The sequence below is a fragment of the Primulina huaijiensis genome, chromosome 15, assembly GCF_012295235.1.
Source record: "Primulina huaijiensis isolate GDHJ02 chromosome 15, ASM1229523v2, whole genome shotgun sequence".
Taxonomy (NCBI): domain Eukaryota; kingdom Viridiplantae; phylum Streptophyta; class Magnoliopsida; order Lamiales; family Gesneriaceae; genus Primulina; species Primulina huaijiensis.
This window is the reverse complement of record NC_133320.1, coordinates 22309146-22330833: the sequence shown is the minus strand read 5'-3', so window position 1 is coordinate 22330833 and position 21688 is coordinate 22309146. Positions and strand designations below refer to the sequence as shown.

The 21688-nt window shown below is 32.6% G+C and overlaps 2 protein-coding genes and 1 pseudogene across 5 annotated transcripts; 1 reads left to right on the top strand and 2 right to left on the bottom strand.

Moving 5' to 3' along the window:
* Positions 1 to 65: 65 nt before the first annotated feature.
* LOC140958961 (sterol 3-beta-glucosyltransferase UGT80A2-like) lies at positions 66 to 6477 on the bottom strand (annotated as a pseudogene).
* A 2494-nt stretch (positions 6478 to 8971) lies between these two features.
* Positions 8972 to 10989, top strand: LOC140959953 (protein ASYMMETRIC LEAVES 2-like). Of its 4 annotated transcripts, none has more exons than XM_073418030.1 (3): positions 8972 to 9194; positions 9846 to 9969; positions 10238 to 10989. In XM_073418030.1, exon 3 carries the CDS (start codon positions 10268 to 10270, stop codon positions 10880 to 10882), a length of 615 nt encoding a protein of 204 aa, XP_073274131.1. In that variant the 5' UTR covers positions 8972 to 9194; positions 9846 to 9969; positions 10238 to 10267; the 3' UTR covers positions 10883 to 10989. The 4 variants fall into 4 exon arrangements, with proteins under 4 accessions (XP_073274131.1, XP_073274130.1, XP_073274129.1 ...); XM_073418029.1 differs by having other exon boundaries at positions 8973 to 9194; positions 10227 to 10989; XM_073418028.1 differs by having other exon boundaries at positions 8973 to 9194; positions 10170 to 10989.
* Positions 10990 to 14955: 3966 nt separating this feature from the next.
* On the bottom strand, positions 14956 to 18999 carry LOC140958206 (beta-hexosaminidase 3-like). Its single transcript, XM_073415581.1, has 15 exons — positions 18578 to 18999; positions 17762 to 18106; positions 17589 to 17663; positions 17444 to 17479; positions 17219 to 17330; positions 17062 to 17132; positions 16639 to 16769; positions 16473 to 16538; positions 16284 to 16384; positions 16138 to 16197; positions 16014 to 16047; positions 15798 to 15896; positions 15661 to 15720; positions 15329 to 15579; positions 14956 to 15231 (listed from the first exon to the last, which is right to left on the bottom strand). Exons 2-15 carry the CDS (start codon positions 18095 to 18097, stop codon positions 15065 to 15067), a joined length of 1599 nt encoding a protein of 532 aa, XP_073271682.1. The 5' UTR covers positions 18098 to 18106; positions 18578 to 18999; the 3' UTR covers positions 14956 to 15064.
* Between the last annotated feature and the right edge of the window lie 2689 nt (positions 19000 to 21688).

The following is a 21688-nucleotide window of genomic DNA, read 5'->3' as shown; positions in this document are numbered from 1 at the left end:
TTCTTTTCTCCCATACCCGCAAGTATGACAAAACTTACATAAAGAAGATGGAAGCAGCTTTAAGGTTAAAATCTCTAACAACCAAAGCCGCGTTTTGTAGAAAACACGCCAGATGAAGGACGTGGCTTTTCAGGCTCTGATTTTTTTAGGCTACTCATTGGGAAATGCCTGTAGAAAGCTTGCACAGCCCCTGTAACCCCATCCTCGTTTTCCATAGCTTTCGCCAAATTTACTGCTGCTTGTTTCACCTGCGTTATGAAGCATGCAGGGATCGGTTTTTTTTTTTTAAATAATGGAACCCATTCATCGTTTATATTACGATCTCGAGGTGTTATGCTAAGCATTACACCAGTCAGAAGCTCGAGAGTGTGAGCCTCCAACTTTTCTATATTTTCTTGTGTGTGTAGGCTAGAGTAGGAACTAGGTAGCTGAGTCCTGGAATTAAATATCCAAGATTTATACTTGTGAAGCTAATATAGGGTATGACGGTGTTTAAAATAACAAATTCGAGATGATGGAAAGTGAGCCGAGAAGTAATTTTAAAAATCTTATGCCATGCAGTTAAAAACAATTGAGGAATTAAATCCATGTTTCACAATCCAGCTTAGACAGAGTAGATTCTTAGATAAAAGTTGGGTTTCCTACCTGAGAATTGATCATGAATCGGATAGCATCAACCAATTTCTCGAGTGAAAATTCCTTGACAGGAATAGGTGCCGGACCAACTCCCCGAGCATGCACCTGTGCTCCCCAAAAGGGTTGATCTCCAAAGAAAGGAACCACAGTCGTCGGGCACTAAGAAACAGTAAATTGGGAAAGAAATCAGCAATGAATTACTTGAAACCATAAATTTTGAAATAATTTCTAGGAGAAGTCCCCACTTACTGCTGCTTTAAGACCAGCAGCAGTTGTTCCAGCACCTCCATAGTGTACCTAAAATGCAACAAATGACATGTCAAAACTTCATGAATGAAAACATCAGATAAGAACAGCCAATGATAATGAAAGTGCAACTTCAATGGGGTTATGAAAAGTTACAAAATACGAAATCAACCTACTGGATGATTTCCCAATCATGGTGGACGAAAGCAAGAAGGCTTTTTACTTCTTTATAAGTGCATTTGAACATATAAAAAAGAAGGGGATTTACCACAGCTGCGCATCTTGTGAAAAGCCAATCATGGGGGCAGTTTTCCAGAAGGTAGACGGAGTCCTTTGGCTCTGCCACTGAAAACGGAAATTAAAGATTATTTTTTATCAATCAGTCAATTCATATAGACAAAAGAGATCAACAACCGATAAATTAACAAGACGTTGATAGCAGAAACATGAAGAAGCGTACAGTTTCCCAGACCACCCAGCCTTTGTTGATAATTCCTCGTTGTCCAGTAATTTCAAGAGCTCGAACAATTATTTCAGTAATCTTTTCAGGCTCCTCAACTGGCTGGAAGGATGCAAAAACAAGAATGAAACACAAAGCATCAATTCACCAAAGATCCAAAAGTTGTGTTTTGATTGTTTCTCTCATCTTGACAAATCATTCTATGTGATCAGAGTATTGTAGAAAATCACTTGATGATGATATTTAATGCTCATTATTGTTCAATGTAAAATCTTTTCCGGTAAGCTATAGAGACACCAGGAACTTACAAGACTTCCAAAACCAATGTAAATAGGCTTCTCTTTATCTTCAAGCCACTTCAAAAGCAATTCTGGAGGTTCGTAATTGGAGGCAAGATCCAAAAAACAAAATCCGACTACATCAATTTTAGGTCCCCAATCTTAAGGCAGATAAAAAATCCAATGCATCATTAACATAATGTGAGAGTCCATTGGTCTTGTCAAAGAAATGTAATTTACCATTCAATATTTACTCAAAATTTGCTCTCGACATGTTTAAGGACACCGATATCTCTTATGGCAGTACAAACATTTTATTACAAGACTGGAGACCATCTACCAAAAAATAAAATGCTAAAAAAATATGAAGCAAATAAAATGCTAAAAAAAAAATATGAAGCAATTGTATCTCAGAGTCAAAACAATATTTATTCATCAGTCAAAACAAAATCATGCATGAAACTTGGAATATGATTGAAAGCTATAATTTGAGTCAATTAATTTAATCCATCAAATTCAAAGGTCCAAAGAACTAATCTTTTGGTTTAGGAACAAGGTGGGGACTCCAAATATATCCATATGGCACGGCTAAAAAAGAGTTATAGGAACCATTCAAATAAGTCATGGGTCTTAGTTTTACTTTTTTCTTTCTGAATTCATGGATCATGTCGCGTATTCCCAGCCAGATAAATGCATCAATAATCTGATATGATAACTGTGATAGACAGCCAACTTCATAGAAATCAGATTCTAATATGATATCTTCAAAAATTTCAGTCAAACCACAGGCACATAAGCGTTATTGTATGCTTACTCGATAACCAACTGGTTGCCAGACACGAGAAAGAGGATGTGGAAACTCACTCGTTGGCCTGCAAGTTGTACATCAGAACATAAATTTTTTTGAAGATCTCAAGGTAAACAGAGATGTGGGAAATTTAGATTTTAGTTTCATTTTTTGCGAAATCTACACGCATCAAGGAAGCTTGCAATATCCTCAAAACTACATTATCATGGAAGAAATTCATTGTAATGAAGGGTAACACTAACGTCCAAGGCATCGTAAAAAATATGTGCACTGGTACTTTGAGTGCCTCCGCAACTTGCTTATGTCCTGAACAAGGAGTCCAAACAATAAGTTGATATCAATAGAAAAGCTTCATAAAATTTTTTGTTCAAACAAAAATAAAAATGAAAACTAGATAAAAATAAATATATTACCATATGCAGGTGGACTGGCAATTATGGCATCTACCTTGAATGAGATATTTGTATCAGGATCAGGATCAGTACACTCAGGAAGTAGGGAAAAGATTATCTCTTTAATTTGGCTCCGTTGGAGATGTATTTCAGAAGGTAAGAATCCTTTGTTCTTAACCATATCTACAATAAGCATACATGTGATGTTTGCAGCCATTCCTCGAATTACAAAACTAACTCTTATGATGTTGTATGAAAATGTGGACAAGTAAAAATACCATAAGCTTTAACAAATTTGACACTGCACTAAAGCACAGATATCAAAGCTATTCGGTAGACTTGGGAATCATTTTTGTCACGCCACACATTGGAGATGTGTTTCACAAGGTCCAGATAGTAAGTAGCCTTTATTCTTAACCATATGACCATATCTACAAAAGGCATACACATGTAGGCCACAGCCATACTTCAAATTAAAAAATTAACTCGTAGGACAATGTAGGCAAAGTTGACAAGCAACAATACCACATGCTTTAACAAATTTGACAGTGTGATAGAGCACATATAGTGCAAGTTATTCTGAAGGCTTGGGAGTGATTTTTGTAACACCCCACATCAGAAATATATTTTCTGAAATATGGGATGAGTAGAAGTATGATTTTGGCCATTTGATTTAATAAAATACATCACAACATGATTAGCACAAAACTACTCCTCTAGTGTCAAGTGCATTACTTGATGGAAGCTTTCACCATAAGAAAAGAAGCAGGCATATTGATTCATTCTAAAACTAAAGACTAATGGACAAAGACAACAAGTTGAAAATGTTCCAAGAGAAATGGGAAATTTTGATCCAGAACTCACAAGCAGCGAGTACTTTTGGGTCTCCACCTAGAGGGTAAAATTCCAATACAGCAGCCATAACAAATTCTTTCAAATTTGAGTGGCTAGTCTCACCCTGTGGCCATCCTCCTGTCAAAAAGATTCCAGTATGAACTAGTCAAAAATCAAGCCGTAGCGGCAAATTTGCTTCAGAAATGTTAGTAACACTAGCTCAAATATTAATCAAATACAATTCACGTAAAATTCAAAACATCAACAATCACTCTAATCAATAGAAAAAATGCCCCAAGACCAAAGTAAAAATTGGGAAAGGAATATTAGAAGACAGAGGATGAATGTGTGGGAGCATGCTTAATAAAACCAAAGTCCTCTTACTTGTAAGCGTTTTCCAATGGCTATAAATGGCAGTACGTCTCCCCTTGTTCCAACAATTAACATCACAATTTGAAGTGGAGGCGATAATTCTGTATCTTCGGTGATCACAATTTCTTTGATCATATCACCATTATATATATTACTTCAGTACCACAATTAGAACTATGTGTTTTAATATTTTCTCCAACATCAAATTGTACAGTTCCATCATCTTGAATGGTGGCTATTCGCTTCACTAGTTTAAGCTGTCAAAAGCAGGCCAAACATATGGCTTAGAGACTGAGTTTTGTACTTTAGAATTATTGTCCAAATAAACATTACACGGGAATACTAAAGAATATTAATTAAGGGAACAAACAGACAAGCACGTCATCTCGCAGCTAACCTTTTTCTTAGGAGGGAAATTTTCATTTAAAAACTTTCTTGGCAACACACCGCGAGAGTGATTTATCTTTTTCCTATCAATCATGGTAAGCTGACTTGAGTTAGGATCCGACAGGTCTTCTGATGACTGCTCCATAAATTTGAAATTTTCTCCTCGAAGGTTCCTGTCAACAGATTCTAAGCAGTGTGGATCAGACTTAATACAGCATAAAACATCATTACATAACTGATATTCTGAAACTAAAAGAGCAAAAACGATATCTAAAAAAATTCAATAACTCGACTAATAAACCATCAGAGGTTGTCAGAAATTCAAAGAGCCAAATTTCCTACAAATTAGGCCTTATTAAATGATTGAGAATAAGGGAAATATAGATTGACTGAAACCTTGCCTTTGTGTTTACAGTCTTAATCACTATTTAAAGAGACTAATCAGCTAAAGAAAAAATTGAAGCATGTGTTAAATATAGGTTTTGAAAATTAACAGCAACTTGGATATCATGAAACTTTTTTATTATATTATAAAAGTTATGGAGTCATTATCAATCATCAGGATTCTTGATCACAACAGAGATTTAGACTTGTAAAGTCCGATTGCACGTATTGTCAAGGCGACATTATTCAGTTTAGTTGCATAAGGACATTGATGCCATCTATTTGTTTATGTGTATTTATCAAATTTACCGACATCAACATGAGTGTACTCGAAGTTTATACCATCTTAACGGGTTTGCCCGTGAACATGAAAATGTGGTGCAATGGTAATCGACCTCTAGCTGTATTCTCATTTCATAACCATATTATTCCAATTGCTGGTGTATCAGTTGCTCTCTTGTCTTTCAGCCTTCGACCTAATATAACACATTATATGACTAATGTAGTAGAAGGTTAGAAACCACTTTCCCAATGCTCTGAGCTCATAGGATCTGCACCAATAATAATACAAGGTAGAATTTGTTATACATCATGCTGGCTATCCAAGTTGAACACATATATGTTGATCGGTTTTGGGTAACAAAAGCTCAAATAATTTTAATTTTATTGAGTAAAATATGAGTAGGATTGCGCTCCAAACCTGGTATCTTATAGGAAATATACTCGTCACCTAAACTTGAACTCATGGTAGCTGAGCCATCTTAACAATGTTATATTCAGTTTTCTTGGCAATGAAACACATTAACTAGAAATGTACTCGGGGCCAAGCCACTAAACTAGCAATAGGTCGGTCATCAAATAAAAAAAGAAAATTTTGAGGTGTCATTATTGTAGAAAATTGTTCCTCCCCCAGCCCAAAACTGGAATAGACCGGCCCTGGTTGTATCCTAGGCTTCAATAGTGTGCAGCAGCCATACAAAAGTCTGTATTAAACTATATTCAAAAGACTACCACCCCTATAGTTCTCAATGAAGAAAGAAAGCACCAGTACCCGTGGGGGCCTGCTCAATTGAAAACAATAACAAATTTCAAGTTTATTACATTTGAGTCTAAACCCTGTTTAAAAGAAAGAAGAAAAAGAGTCTCGTCTCTGTCTTAAAACAGACCAAACGCTAAAGCGCGTACTAGAAGATGATTACCTGCGGAGCTGGAACCGAGATCACCACGAGAAATCCCATTTACGCCCTCACTGGTTCTTGATTCTTCTACGCTACCCTCACCATCACCATTTTCTCCTTCAACCTCGACCTCAAAATCTACAGGAACCTCTCCCATTACACCTATGGAATCAAATAAAGAAACCCAAGTGAAAAGATTGATTTTTTAAACCGTGGATCACTTTTGTCACATTAATTACAAGCTAAGAAATCCATGCAGTATGAATTAAAAATTACACTCATGCATGCAAGCCCGCTGCTTCATCCGAAAGCAAACAACAAGAAGAAAAAGAAAAAGAAAAGAATCGAGTCGTGTTCTCTCTGGTCTCAAGAAAATCAAATTATCGAGACACGGCGAAGAATTTTAAGGTGTTTAACGCTCGCAAAAGGAATTTTTGGAGCAGGAACTCCAATTTTTCATTCGAATCTATTAATTAGCTTAATTCAACAATATAATACGGAGATTAGCAATATCGAGGCTGGATTACGAGAATCAAGTGAAAAGGGGACATAATTTTCAACTATTAGGAGTTTGATACGTTCTCACTAATTTTATCTGTGAGAGAGTCAACTATATTATATTCACAATAAAAAGTATTACTCTTAGCATTAAAAGTAATGTTTTTTCATGGATGAACTAAATAAAACATATGTCTCACAAAATACGACTCGTGAGACCGTCTCACACAAGTTTTTATCATTTTCAAAATGTCACACACATAAAATATAGTATGCCGCATTCCAACCAAAAATTGGATTTCAATTTAATGCTGCTTTTGTCACCGAAATGTCATACCCACAAAATATTTATTATCTTTTTAAATTTTGAAATATTTCTTAAAACAAAAAATTTTTGATTTCATAAATTATAATTATAACGATATGTAATATCAACATCATATTACAATAATTTATATAAATTAAGTCATTTTAAACGTATATGTAAAAACATTTTGGTGAATATGGGCCCCGAATTACATAAGGGGACGTGAAAAATATTGGCGGGTGCCTTATAAGATGTTTTGGGCTATGTACTTGGAAGTAGATGATGTAAGATTATTTAAATTTCACGAAAAATACTATAAATAATATGACTTTACATACGATACTAAAATTGTTTCTGCATAAGTTAAATATATATGACTTACCAAAAATAACTGGATAAAAATTATTTAATGGTTAACGTTTGACATAAAATATTTTTGTTAATCGATCGAAGACATGATCATGCACCAAAACAACCACTCTAATATATTATGTGTGGGTCTTCGGCGCATCCATCCCATGGATATATATTCGTGAGACAGATCAACTCGATCTGTACATACAATAAAAAAGTAATATGTTTGACATAAGATATAATATTTTTCATTCAAATCAGCATATATATTATTTCTGACATAAAAAGTAACAGTTTTCACTAAAATTAATATATATTAAACAATATTTTTCATAATATAACTAACACAAAATTATGCTTTTGCATTGAAAAATAATACTTTAGACATAAAAAGTACTATTTTCATGGGTCAGGTTGAATCGGATATCCGACTCACAAAGTTGACTCGTGAGATAGTCTCACAAGATTTTTTATGTTAATATATATATATATACACACACACCTGTTGATTAGATCCATATTATAATTCTACAAAATGTGCTCCTGAAATTAAGTTAAAGTTATAAAAAAAATTTATTTTTTGAAGATTGTTAATGTTATAATTAACTTGATAACGTTAACCAAACTATAGTGCGATTTTGCAGAATTTAACGTGGCAACTCTTAGATTAAATTTGCCTATATGAATCAACAAGTAGTTCAGACACATGCACACATGTTCAAGCTTTGAATTTATTGCACACTAGCTACAATACCTGAAGACGTTAGCTCGCAGCCAGAACCTGCAATCAATGCCATAGAAAGGCGATTTTGGGACAGAGAACTCGAAAGACACAACACACCAATACGGGTGTCTACCTGCATGTACTTGAGTAATATAATGTTCGATTGCTCCGCACGAGCATCGTGCATAAGACATGAGTTTGAACTCGGCTCAAGAGAGTTGTCGAGCTCGAGTCTAGTTGCTTGACCGATGACAAACGCACAAACTAAAGGGAAACCTCCTCTTTTAAATAAATTGTGGCCATTGATATATTTTTTCAATACTTAATCGAAATTAACAAAATTAAGTTCATGATCTCAAATTTAAACATTTACATCAAAACATAAATAATTAAAGTTGGATTTATCAAATTCAAGCCTATATCAACNATATATCATGTTAAGACAATAGACAGATCAATCTCAAATCTCTATGCTCTGAAATATTGTAAGACAGTCATAGTGATTATACCTTATACCCCCTACCCCACCCCAGCCAATACTGCACGTACACCAATAATTATTTCACTTTATTTGCCTTCTTGTTTCTTCAAAGAAAATATGAACTCAATTAAGAACAAGAAACAAACAAAAACACACAAAACTGCATGAGTTTCATGAGTTAGCTTTTCTTGGCTAGCCGATAGTCATGTCCCTTCATTTTTATCTCCGTTCCCGTAGCCTTTGGTTTTGGGGAACATTCCTTTACCTATTTCCGCACTCAAAAATATACACTGTTGTCTCTATCTCAACATACATAAATATATATATATGTATGCGTACATGATAGTATATAAGAACATACATATGTACATATCTCTTCACGAAACAAGGGTCTTCCTTTTCTTCCGCGGCGCCTTCTTTTCACCATCTTTATATATGCATATTTTTGTTTCACTTACTATAGATATTAATATCTGTGAGCGAAAAGATTGCACCTACAAGAAGACCCTTTTGCATGATTCTTGAAAAAGGCCACAAAGTATTATTCGGAGGGTAAAATGACTAAATCATTGGACGGATAAATACAATGAAAAGTTCACAGAATCATCGATGCAAATTCTTTCTGTCTTATGGACAGGGAAAAGATAAATAAATTAAAGAGGGTTCATCAAAAAGAGAGAGCTGGGAAAAAGGCAATATCCAAACTTGGACTTTGATCTATTGATTTGTCAAACCAGAAAAAAATTAGTATAATATAGTAATGTAAGACTTCAGAAATCGAGGCACTTTAAATATTATCAAACTATAAGAGGAAGAGAATTACAGGCCTATTTTACTAACTTTTATCCTGTCAAGGTATATCCATTTTCTTGATTTGTTTTTTCACACAGTATATATTCTCACACAATTTGTTGTTCTTTTTATTATTATTATTATTATTATTATTATTTTTTGGTCTGTGATTACTATTATTAATTCGAAATAGTGAACAGCTGGCTCTCTCAAAAGTCTCATTTTTACTGGTGAATGAAGTAATCTTTCCTTCTCTCTCCACTTACTTTATGAATATTTGTCACTCACTAACATGAAAGAAAGAATGAATTCTAAGCAAGGGCAAATGAAAATCTCAACTTTCACGAGGTCCAATTCAAATATCCCCTTTTCCCTTTATTTTTAAATGGAAGAAATACTCTAAAAAATGTAATAAAAGGGGGACTGATTTTTTTACTTTATTTTTGCTCGCATACCAGATTTCTTGCTTAAAATACATAAAAAAAAATGGAGGGTGAAATCAGTTCTTATGTCACAGTCAATCTTATATATTATATAAAAGATATATTTATACTAGTGAAATATCCTATATTTTTCTCTTTACAAAAGCTAAACAAGAAAATTATTAGGGTTTGTTTCCATGATTATTTGAGGTCTCGAAAATTTTGAATGTAATACGATTGTCCGTGTGTTTAACAGCTCATGTTCATTTTTATTTTCCTCACTGTTACACAGCTAAGACCCAAAAGTTCAAAATATTCTCGTATAAAATAGCCACCAGACATCATCAATATCATAGAAGAAAGAATTTTCTCAAATAGATTTGACAGATCCTACGAAGGAGGAGTATAAACAGCAGGTATATGTATATATCTCAAACATCCATTTTCCTGATTTAGTCAGATTCGTTTCTTTTCCCTGTAATTTTTTTGATCTTCATACTTTCAATCAACTTTATGGCTGATTGTTTCTATAAAGTTGTAATGATTTATTTTTTTCCTCATACAATGATTTCTGCATAAAATTTTGGTTACCTATTCTTATTCGTTTTCACGGTAGATTCCCAGTTCTTGAATGTATGATAAGTATCATGATCTTGATTTCGAAATAATCTAGCGATATCTCAGCGAGTATTTTCATCAAGAATTCATACAAAGATGTTGATGGCTTCTTCATCGTACTCTCCATGTGCCGCATGCAAGTTCCTCCGTCGAAAATGCCTGCCAGAGTGCGTTTTCGCACCGTACTTCCCACCGGATCAGCAGCAAAAATTCACCAGCGTGCACAAAGTCTTCGGCGCTAGCAACGTCACCAAGCTTCTCAACGAGTTGCAGCCGCACCAGCGTGAAGATGCCGTCAATTCACTGGCATACGAAGCCGATATGCGGCTCCGAGACCCCGTCTACGGATGCGTCGGCGTAATCTCTATCCTCCAGCACCAGCTCCGCCAGCTCCAAATCGATCTCTCCTTCGCCAAATCTGAGCTCTCCAAGTACCAGAACCACCTCAACAGCGGCTTCATCCATCACCACCACCAGCAGATCAACATACTCGGCGGCGGACTGACTGCAGCGATGGATTTACAGCACCAGTTCTTTCCCAGCATCCATCAACAGCAGCAGCAGCAGCAGGCGGGTATTGGTGGGTATGATGCGAGTAGCTATCTTGCCATGAATATGTCTGCCGGTGTTGGACAGTTGAGTGGGTATCAGCAGGCGAGAGCTGCCGGGACGGCTGCGGATGGGCGACGGACGCCTGCGGAGCCGTCCTAGGGTTATTGTGTCTGGTTTTTATATTATTATTTATTTAGTTAATTAAAAGGTTAAAAAAACTACATGAATTTACATTTGTGATGTCACTGATGTATTTGTGATAAATACTTGCAACCTACAACTCTTATTAATATCTTGTCATTATTTCTTTATTCAAAGATTAATCTCCTTTAAAAACAACACAAAATTTTTTTATAAGACGTTATAATCAGTTAATTTTATAAAACGGATTCCGTTGTTGATTATATTAATATCGGCTTTTGATTAATTAGATTTATATATAAAGACACAATTTTTTATAAGACGTTATAATTAGTTAATTTTATAAAACGGATTCCGTTGTTGATTATATCAATATCGGCTTTTGATTAATTAGATTTATATATATATATATATATCTAATTATGCATGATTGTACTAGCTCTAAAACTATAATCGACATTAATTGTATGTAGATTTCAACTTCAACGTTAATTTTAACTTTAGATCATGTACATAACATCATTTCTTTTGTCAAAGATTAATCTTCATATTTGAAAGAAATTAATTCATCACCTCTTATTTTTTCATCAACCTAGCTCTTTTGGTGAAAAAAAATTATGTTATAATTATCGGCGGATTTCAAATTCAACAAAAACTATAACTTAAGATCGATCGTACAAGATTAATCTCCATATTTGAAATCAATTAATCCATAGCCCTTTTTTTCATTAGCCTCTTTTGGAGGGGAAATTCATTTTCCTTTCCATAGTTAATTATTAATATCCGTTTCCGTTGTTGCTTAGAATAACATTCGTTTTTCGTTAATTAGATTAATATAGATCTGATTACTGTTGTCCTCGCTCTAGGAACTAATTATATATGATTACAAACTTATTAGATCGATTGAATCGAATGCTTGATTATTGATACTCACTTTGCTTGTACCTCGACTTTAATATTAATTATAGGAATATAAATATTGGATACTTATCATTATACTAAAAATTAATTTCATTAATAATAAGCTCGTACGTACTTTTAAGACCCAAGAAGGTAGAGAATAATTTTTGGTCACAAAAATCCAATAATTTATAAAGAAATTATGGTCGATGGACACACTATGTGTTTTGTTTTATTAAAGAGCTATCATTTATGACTAATATTACATTTTCCCTATTTTTTATTATAATGCTTAGAACTTAATACAATTAAATACTATTATTTAGATAACTATGAAGATTGATTTCTAGCAAATTTGATAATAATGAATATCTTATGATATAATCTCATATATCTATATCCGTAAGATAAGCCAATCAAATATATGTCTGCAATTAAAAGTAATACATTTGACACAAAAAATGATATTTTTTAATGAGTCAGATTAAATATTCATATGACAAAATTGACTTGTGAGACGGTCTCATATGAATTTTTGCGATTTGATAATTGCAAAGTATATTAATCGAGATGTATGAATTCACGATTTAATTGATATTACACCTCGAATTATTTTGATAGATTACTCGATCGCATTCAAAACAAAGACGTAAGAACCTTCATCTTTTTGAATTTTTTCCCATTATNTGTTTGATTAATTTTATTTATATAAACTTATATGTGAATAATTATGCGTTATGGGTTGTCTATTAAGTTAAATCCAAAATAAAGTTATCAATTAAGGTTTCAGGTTATTGGGCTTTAATGTATCTAATAGGTTGTGGAATTTTAACGTGTAGAGACACGAATGTAATTTCTTTTTTATGATGAGTTAAAACAGAAATATAAGAAGATAATAAAAACATTATCTATATATGGGTCATGGTCCACAGTCACGTAGCATCGCGTTTCATATTCTCTTGCTCATTAAGAAACTAGTTCATAGAGAAAACTAAAGGATTCTCTCAAGGAAAGAGCGTGTAGATCTGGAAGATCGAGAAACATTCTAAAGAATTCATGATTATGGCTTCAGATACGCTTCCTTTTAAGTTTTTCAGTCAAATTCTTAATGATTTAGAATGATGGATTCTGTTGTTTATGAATTTTCCCAACATTTATTATTTTACACACTTAACATGTATACCCTATAGATAACCCCTATTTTCTGTGCTATTTGCTATGATTATTGAGAGGTGTAATAAGTAGCTGAACAAGAAAGAAAACATTATTTCAAACTAAATATTTTGGATTTTTTTTACAGATTACGCACGTGGATTTATTGACTATCAAAATTCATATTGTCTCGAAATTAATTCGATTTTTAATTATTACAGCCTATGTTTTGAACATAGATACACGAACCTTGTTTAATTTACAAAAATGTTTTTTTTTATCAAGAAGAAGCTTAATTTTATGTGATCCTGATATAAGTAACAAAATTATTTAATTATTTAAGATATTAATTAATTAGTTACGTACACTAAATTAAAATGAAATAATAATTCAAGGACAAAGATGACGTAGACTTGTGATGATAGTATAAAACTATAAATGCATTTTGCAGTGGAATGTGTCGCCGGCCGGCCCGCAGGGTCCTTTCTCCATCAATTATCAATATATTAATATTAATAGTAGATTTTATGTGAAATTCAATCGACTCCATGTATATTTTATAATGATCAGTTACATTTTTTCATCGTAAATATTGGATTTAAAATTCGTCTCATGAAATTGATTTGTCAATTTTGTGAGACAATCTTATATAATTTTTTTTATATTAATATCTATAATTTACTAATTCCTCACATCCACGATCATGATTACACGTTTTTGTTTTAATTATCTAAACTTTGATTCAAACTCTAGACAAATTAATATAGTTATAATCATTATGTTATTCATAAATTCATTTAATCTTATGAGTCAAAACGATGTTATAAACAGAATAAACTCGATGGAAAATTAATTATCATTATCAGATATAAATTTCAGATTTTACATCCCATTACATCAATCCTTTAATTGCATTTTTCAAGAGAAGTTTAACGAAAAAGATCGTTCAAGTGCCATTGAAGTTCATTCTTATCTGGCTTTATCGTAACAGAAACAAGAGTTCAAATTTCATCACGTTTAGAAGAAAGATCATCCAAAACTAACAACGAAAGCAAATAAGAGTAATTATATTGTGATACAGTCTATATATTTATATCTATGACATGATCGATCTAATCCATACATTACGTGAAAAAAAATACTTTTGACAAAAAATAATATTTTTTATGGATCGGATCAGGTAAAAGATCATTCTCACAGAACTGACTCGTGACACGATTTTATTGGAGTTTTGTGATAAAATACCGCATAACCATTTAAAATAGTATTGTAGAAATATAATACAACAATAATGAATTAATATTGTATTTTGATTTGACTAATCCTATACCCAAAAATGCACATGTTGCAGGTAGATTGACCATTCATTTTTGTTGCACATTTTCCTACAAAATCTTAAAACAAGGGGCAGTAAAGAAAACAACATATCACGAGGGAACACACACATCCATGTGTACCTATGAAATATACCACATTTTTGTCTCCTCTTTCAAACTTTCCCCCCTCAATTTCATGACTATTTCTGTCTTCAAATTCAATTATCTTGCTTTGGAGATTGGGTCCCCATCACTTGTTTCACCTACTTGGCTCAGTAGGGATGTTGGAATCTTCAAATCATCAACCAAAATGAACCTTGTGACTGAACTTTTCTCATCAGTTTCATTTATTATGTATAGCTTATGTGCATATCTCCAAACCATGCTCTCCACTTGGTCCTATATATTTGTCGATGTTGGTCTTTTATGTTGTCGATGTCCAATTTTAGTAATGTATCTTCTGATTTTGGTACTTTTATTTGTTTATCTTGAATGTTGATGTGAACGTCACATCAATGCATCAATGGTGGCACAACAGCGTCATATCGAAAAAAAAATAAAATTATCAAGAAAATAAACAAAGTTAATGAACTAAAGCTAAATTTTAAAAGATAAATGATCAAAATCGCAAAGTCAAATATATGAGATCAAAATTCAAAACCAAATTTACCAAAATTATCATCATCGTTATTGTTCTTTATTCAAATGATAGAAATCCAACTATATTTAATCATATATAACAATAAATTACAATGAATAAGATATATAAATGAAATTTATGTACAAATCGACGGACGATGTTCAATTGATTTGCACCAAATACTCACTATTGTTATTGCTTGTAACAGGAACCAGGCTCTTTTGGTGCCACCCTACCCGGACCAGCCAACGGAGCTGCGGCTACCCCCCTCTGGTTAAGTAGACACCTGAAATGAGCCAACCGACCCACCACTTGCCTCGGATCCTTGGCTATCTTGTTGTAAGGTGTCCATAGCCTCTCTGAATTTATACCAAAATATCCACAGCATAAGCTTAAATGTTAATACACTACTCTAAATCTCTAAATACCAAGAAGAGCCAACGACCATAAAAGTACCTGCTGCAGCAGCAGCGCGTGGCCATATGGTTTGCTCGATGTCGGATCCATCAATATGTTCACCCCACAAACACACCTCCCCTCCAAGAACCAAAGCCCGTTGCTTCGGATCTGTGATATTAGTCAGCGGCTCGTTCATGTAGAAACCCGGCCACAGGGCATCCAAATGATCCAGATACCACTTGTCTTGGTTACTCACGATACATCGCAATCCATTTTCAACCACCCTTTGAGCAACACCACTCCCTAGCCTGCAGCATTACAAGCATGCACAGAACAATCACATGCTAGTCGGTCTGGCCGTTTGAGTGTAATGATCTAAGGGTGTTTACCAGTTATGAACCACTGTTTTCCGGCTTAGTTTACTGCCGAAGTTGTTAAACGTCTCCTCCCTATGACATGTTAAAGAGTCATTTCCGAGAGGGACATTTATCAGTTTAAAGTACTTATTCTAGTTAAGGGTTCAAACCAGTTTATGATTTCGTATCCATGGGATAAAGCTATCTTCTGTGCTCTCAGCACGAAATACTGATATGCCTCGGAACCGTTCATATTGTTTTTCTTTAACCTGTGAAGCAATAAGATGTAAATCTTTAGAACCTTCAAAGAAATTTGAATTCGTTTTATGAGATTACTTCGACAACAATCAGAGTACAGTTATGTAAGCAAGTTTTAGTATCCATACCAATTTCTCACATGAGGAGTTAACAGCCAGCAACCTACAATTGAAAGCTACCTTCCAATTATACCGATAAACATGATAGAACAATAAGCAAGAAAACTAATGTTTTTTGAAGTATAAATCTTACTGATATCCACTTCGTCACCTCCCAGATGAACAAATCTGTACTTGAAGATCTTACTGAAATCTGGAATAAATAAATAAATAAATCGATGTATCATGATTTTAACGTTTCGAATGACAATCTCCTTTCGCAAAATAGTATAATCATACCCGAAAGAATCCCATCTATCAACTTGAAGGTAAACTCATTGCTCACATCAAGGGGCTCCTTACAAAGAGGTGATGGCCATAGAACCGGATAGCCAATCCCCCTATATTTTTTGTTTTATCACAATTATATCGATTAAAGAACGACGGTTAAATATTCTAAGTTTGTTATTTAGCAAGCATTAATAGTACCAGGAGAGAGCGTGTCCTGGTACGTCTATTTCAGCCAATACGTTAATTCCTCGTCTTTGAGCATACCTGCAGTGTTTGGACCACCAACTTAGAAAACATGGACCATAGGCTTTACTGATTTTATGTAGAATTGTTAATGTAAGATAAAGATTATAAATGCACTTGCCTTACAATCTCTGCAGCATCATCAAATGTATACCGTTCAGAGACGGAATACGCGCCCTCCCACAGCTTTGGATACGAAGGTATCTCGAGAGGAAAAGATTGTGAATCTACAATGTGCCAATGTAGCACATTCTGAATGAAGGGAAAGCGAGTAAAATTAAGTATTAAATTGAACATATCGTCTTCAAAACTTAAAAAATATAGAAACCAACTCTACTTGTCCTTGCTAAGGTTGCTGTAATTGTTATGTCGTAATTAACAGCTATAACTTTGAATTTTCTGTCCAATATATCATTTGATTTAAATTTATTGCTGAATATCTCAAACTGAAATCTTCGACAGAAAACGTGCTGATGCAGGGAAAAAAAAAAGCATAATAGACGACTAGGCACTTGAGCTAAGTACTATGTGAATTTTTACATACCAACTTGGTGTAAGTCATGGAATCAATAACCTTCTTTATAATCGGTAGCGTCTGATAATGCCTGGATGTATCTGCATTAATAGAAAGTTGAATCTTTCATGTAGGAACCATGAATTGTAAGTTCTACCTCAGCAGCAGGATTTGATGAAAATCTCACCGATCAAAAGTCCTCGATACGAGAACCTTGGCTCATCAATGATGATCCATGGAACCTGATGGACTACGATTCCTCTAGTCGTCAAGTTAAAATAGCAGACTTGGCTAAATGTCTATCAAAATTTTACACAAAACAAGAATTTACATTGTTTACACATTCCATTTCTTTTTTTCAAAAAAAAAAAAAATAGAAACATCTTGAGCTTATCAGAGAAACACATCAAACCTGAAGACCATGCAATGCTCCATACACTGTTTGTGCCTGCGTGGAACCAAATCGTTTTAAATTTAGCTTACAAAACAACACTTGCAATTACATTTCTCAGACAGTTGTAATTTCGATAGGCGAAATATTTTAGCAATGGGAATACCTCAATTCGTGCATAAAATGAATTTCCCTTGGCAGGGATATTTAGCTTGTATGACTCGTCTATACCATGTTGTAACTACACAGAAAAAAACACAAGTTTCTGAAGTTAAAACGAGCAATGAACCTAAGAATCTAAATTCATAAAAAGATATGTTAATTTCTCCATAAGTATACCTCATCGGAAGGCGAGAAGATAACCACATGAATCCCTTTCAGCACCAAAGAGGGATCATAATGGGAAACATTGGCTTCAATGACATGATCTATTTTTATAGTGTCAACTGTCCTTGTGAATGCATCCTTGAGAATCCCGGAAGCATCAGCATACTTTGATCCTTCAGTCTTCAGCTCGAAATTGTTGCTGAAATAGAGAAGCTGGTGTCCATAGCTCACCGATTTCGGCATTGGCCATATGTTCAAGCGGTTGATATCAGCAGCAATCAGGGCCAAATTTACGAGAAAATATACCAAAAACCAAACAAATACAATTTGTAGCCAAGTTCTCTCCATCACAAGATCCTATTGAATCATTTGAAATAAGTCAATATAAAATTTTTATCCCACTGATGAACATCTAAATGGCCATTTTAAAACAATTCCAAACATAATTCTTGTAATCTTTACCTGTTATTCACAGATATGGTTTCAGTTTAAGCAATCCAAGAAATTTATACAAAATAAAGATCAAAACTCAAAATGGACAAGATTCGAGAGAAGAAACGAGTAGCATTCTTCTCGTCTTTTTTAATTTTGAAAAACAAGAGTCTTCCATTTAATGCACATCTTTCCTCATGATTGTGGATAATTTCAATTGTATTCTCCAAATTCCAATTAAAAGTTTCATTATCCAACAAACAAATAATAATGCCGACACAAGAACTCATCCAAATAATATACAAACGAAAAAAAAAAAGAGCAATAAAGCAAGCAAAGAATTACTCCAGGATAAAAGTGCAGGAAACAAAAAGAACATTCAATTCCACAGAATACCTCAAGTTCCCAAGAAATACAAGAAAGTGGAGAGCTTTAATGCAGTCCCTGGATCAAGAATCTTGAGCTTCCCAGTAATCCCAAGCGGAAAAAGATTTGTGGGCTAAAAATAAAGAAAAAAAGCAACCAATATATCATCTGAACAATAGTACAAAAATGGGAGGCAGAATAATTGCAACAAATTACGGTTCAACCACACTACGGATTATGTAGTGTTCATGTGGTGGTTACGTTCATCCGCAGCAGTTATTACACTCAGAAAATTCCAATTCCAATTCCAATTAAATGAATTTTAATAAAGAATATTGAATACAAAACATTAATATTCTGTATGTTATTACGAAAAAAATAGCATAAAATTTGCCGAGAGAGACTGCTCTAAATCTGTTTTTGAATGAATGTCTCGCACTCGTGAATGCGTGAGCATGGAGCGCATGAGTTGGCGTTTGTCGGTAATAGACTGGTAGCCGAAAAGGATCCTTCAAAGGATTTTGATTAACATATAATTTATAGAAAAATTTGGAACCATGAAAAATATAAACAAAGTTATAAAGATTGTTGAAATTTATGGATTTCAAATACAATAATTATATTATATTAACAATATTATAAAAAAAATTATTGTATAATCTCTTAACATAATATTATAAAATATATTTTAATAATTTATTTTTATCTATACTTTTGAAGTTTTAAATATCTCTAACATATTATATAATCTTTGAACGTAATATTATAAAAACATATTTTAGTAATTTATTTTTGATAAAATATCAATTTTAGTAATGTATGTATTGAATTCTAGCATTTTAGTTGTGTATCTTTTGTTAAATAAATTATGTCATGTAAATATGTTTTGATGATCGATTTTAATCATTTTTTTCAAAATCATGTAATTAATTGACTAGTTACATTGTTATTTTTTATAATTACTTTGTTAAATACATGTAGTTGTTACGAGGTAGTTTTTGAACCATGTAGTTATAAAATTTTAACATGATATCAGTTATTTAATCACATGATTTAGATTAGAATGACCAAAATTAATCATTGAAATATAGTTACATAACTATAATGTCTTCACTAAAATACATTATTAAAATTGACATTTTACTTTTATATTTATGTATACTTTTGAATATTTAATTAGATAAAATATTTATAATTAAACTACAAATTTACTAAAATATGATTTTATAATATTTTTTAATTAAAAGAAGATAAATATTTTTATAGGTAAAAACTTGTGTGAAACGGTCTCACGGGTCGTATTTTGTGAGACAGATCTCTTATTTGGGTCATACATGAAAAATATTACTTTTTATGCTAAGAGTATTACTTTTTATTATGAATATCGGTAGGGTTGACCCGTCTCACATATAAAGATTCGTGAGGGTTGAGACCGTCTCACAAGAGACATACTCATTTTTATATTCCTATAGGGATATCTTTGATTTATAAAAAATTACACCATGATTTCAAAAATGGCAAAAAATTGTGTGAGACGGTCTCACTTATCGTATTTTGTGATACAGACCTTTTATTTGAGTCATCAATAAAAAAGTATTATTTTTTATGCTAAAATTATTATTTTTTTATTGTAAATATGAGTAGAGTTGACCCGTCTCACAGATAATGATTCGTGAGATTATCTCACAAGAGCCCTGCTCTTCAAAAACAATAGACCCCTCGGATTATTAATATACGGAAGAAGAAAAAAAAACCATCGTTTTTTTATGCTTCGTTGACAAAAATACCCTTTTGACTTATCGTTGAAACATCCCTTTTTGGCCTCGTACATTTTGGAGAAGCGAATAATTGAAATGAAAATTATTACCATAAAAATTCTCTCTAAAAATTTAAAAAATTTGGCACGTACTTTTTCTATAATGGTTTCGCAAATTTAATGGCAAAAAATTTAGATGAATATCTTACTAGTTATTAATAATACTATTCTTTTTTATTTCAATAAAAAAAATTAATGTTCTAATTTGATGCTCGTTTATCTCTCTTTACAAAATCGTTTATAATAATTAATTATCAATCACAAACTATCAAATAATCACAACTATTGACGAATAATATTGGAGATGCGGGCTTATTCATCTTCGTATCTATCAATGAGTTGGCACTCATTTATTAGATGTGATGAAGTATATCCAAATTATACATCTAATAGATGAATGTCACATCATAGATATACACAAAAGTGAGGACGTTGGATGTGCAATATATCAAATATATATATATAAATATATTATAGATATTATATATCTTGAACACACAATGTTGACACTTATATAAGCATCACTGAATGGAATGTGATGAAATATATAAAAAATGTACATCTAATATGTAGGTGTTAATTTTTTTTAATAATTAAAAATAGATATTAATAAATTGTAAATTTTTTTATGGCTACTAGATGGATTATTGAGGTGGAAATTAATAGCTAGGGTGGAAGAAATGGGTAGTTTAGAAATATGTAGACATTGACAATATAATTAATTTTATTTATTTCATGTTTCTTATTGAGGGTCTATTTTTTTATTCTCCCTCTAATTTATTTTGTTTGGAATTTGTATAGTTTTTATTCTTATTTTTCTTAAGCGTAAATATATTTATTTAATTCTATGCGAAAATAAAAATAGTTAAAACTAGTAAACTAATTTTTTTTTAAAAAAAATAAAATCGACGTTCTTGGCAATTTTCTCGAACAAATACTTGTTTTTCATACTTAACCAAAATTTCTTTTTCCTCTTCATTCTACAATGTCTCCATTTTCGACTCGATTCGATATAAAATGATGTTGAATGGATCCCATGTATGATATAAAATGTGAGTTTTGTCAAAGACATTTAATTTCTCAAAATCTTACCTGCTAATTGAATTCATGCAAGGCAAATAAGTAGTTCAACATAATTAACACTATATAAAAGAACATATTTATTTATCATCAATGCCTCATCTTGTTTGTTTACCAACTCTCACCAATCTTATTCAAATCCCCCTTATGTTCCTCTCGCATTAATTAGCATGCCAAATATTTATTTAAGAAAAAGACTTTGATCAAATTTAATCATATAAAATTAATTTATATGTTTTATATAT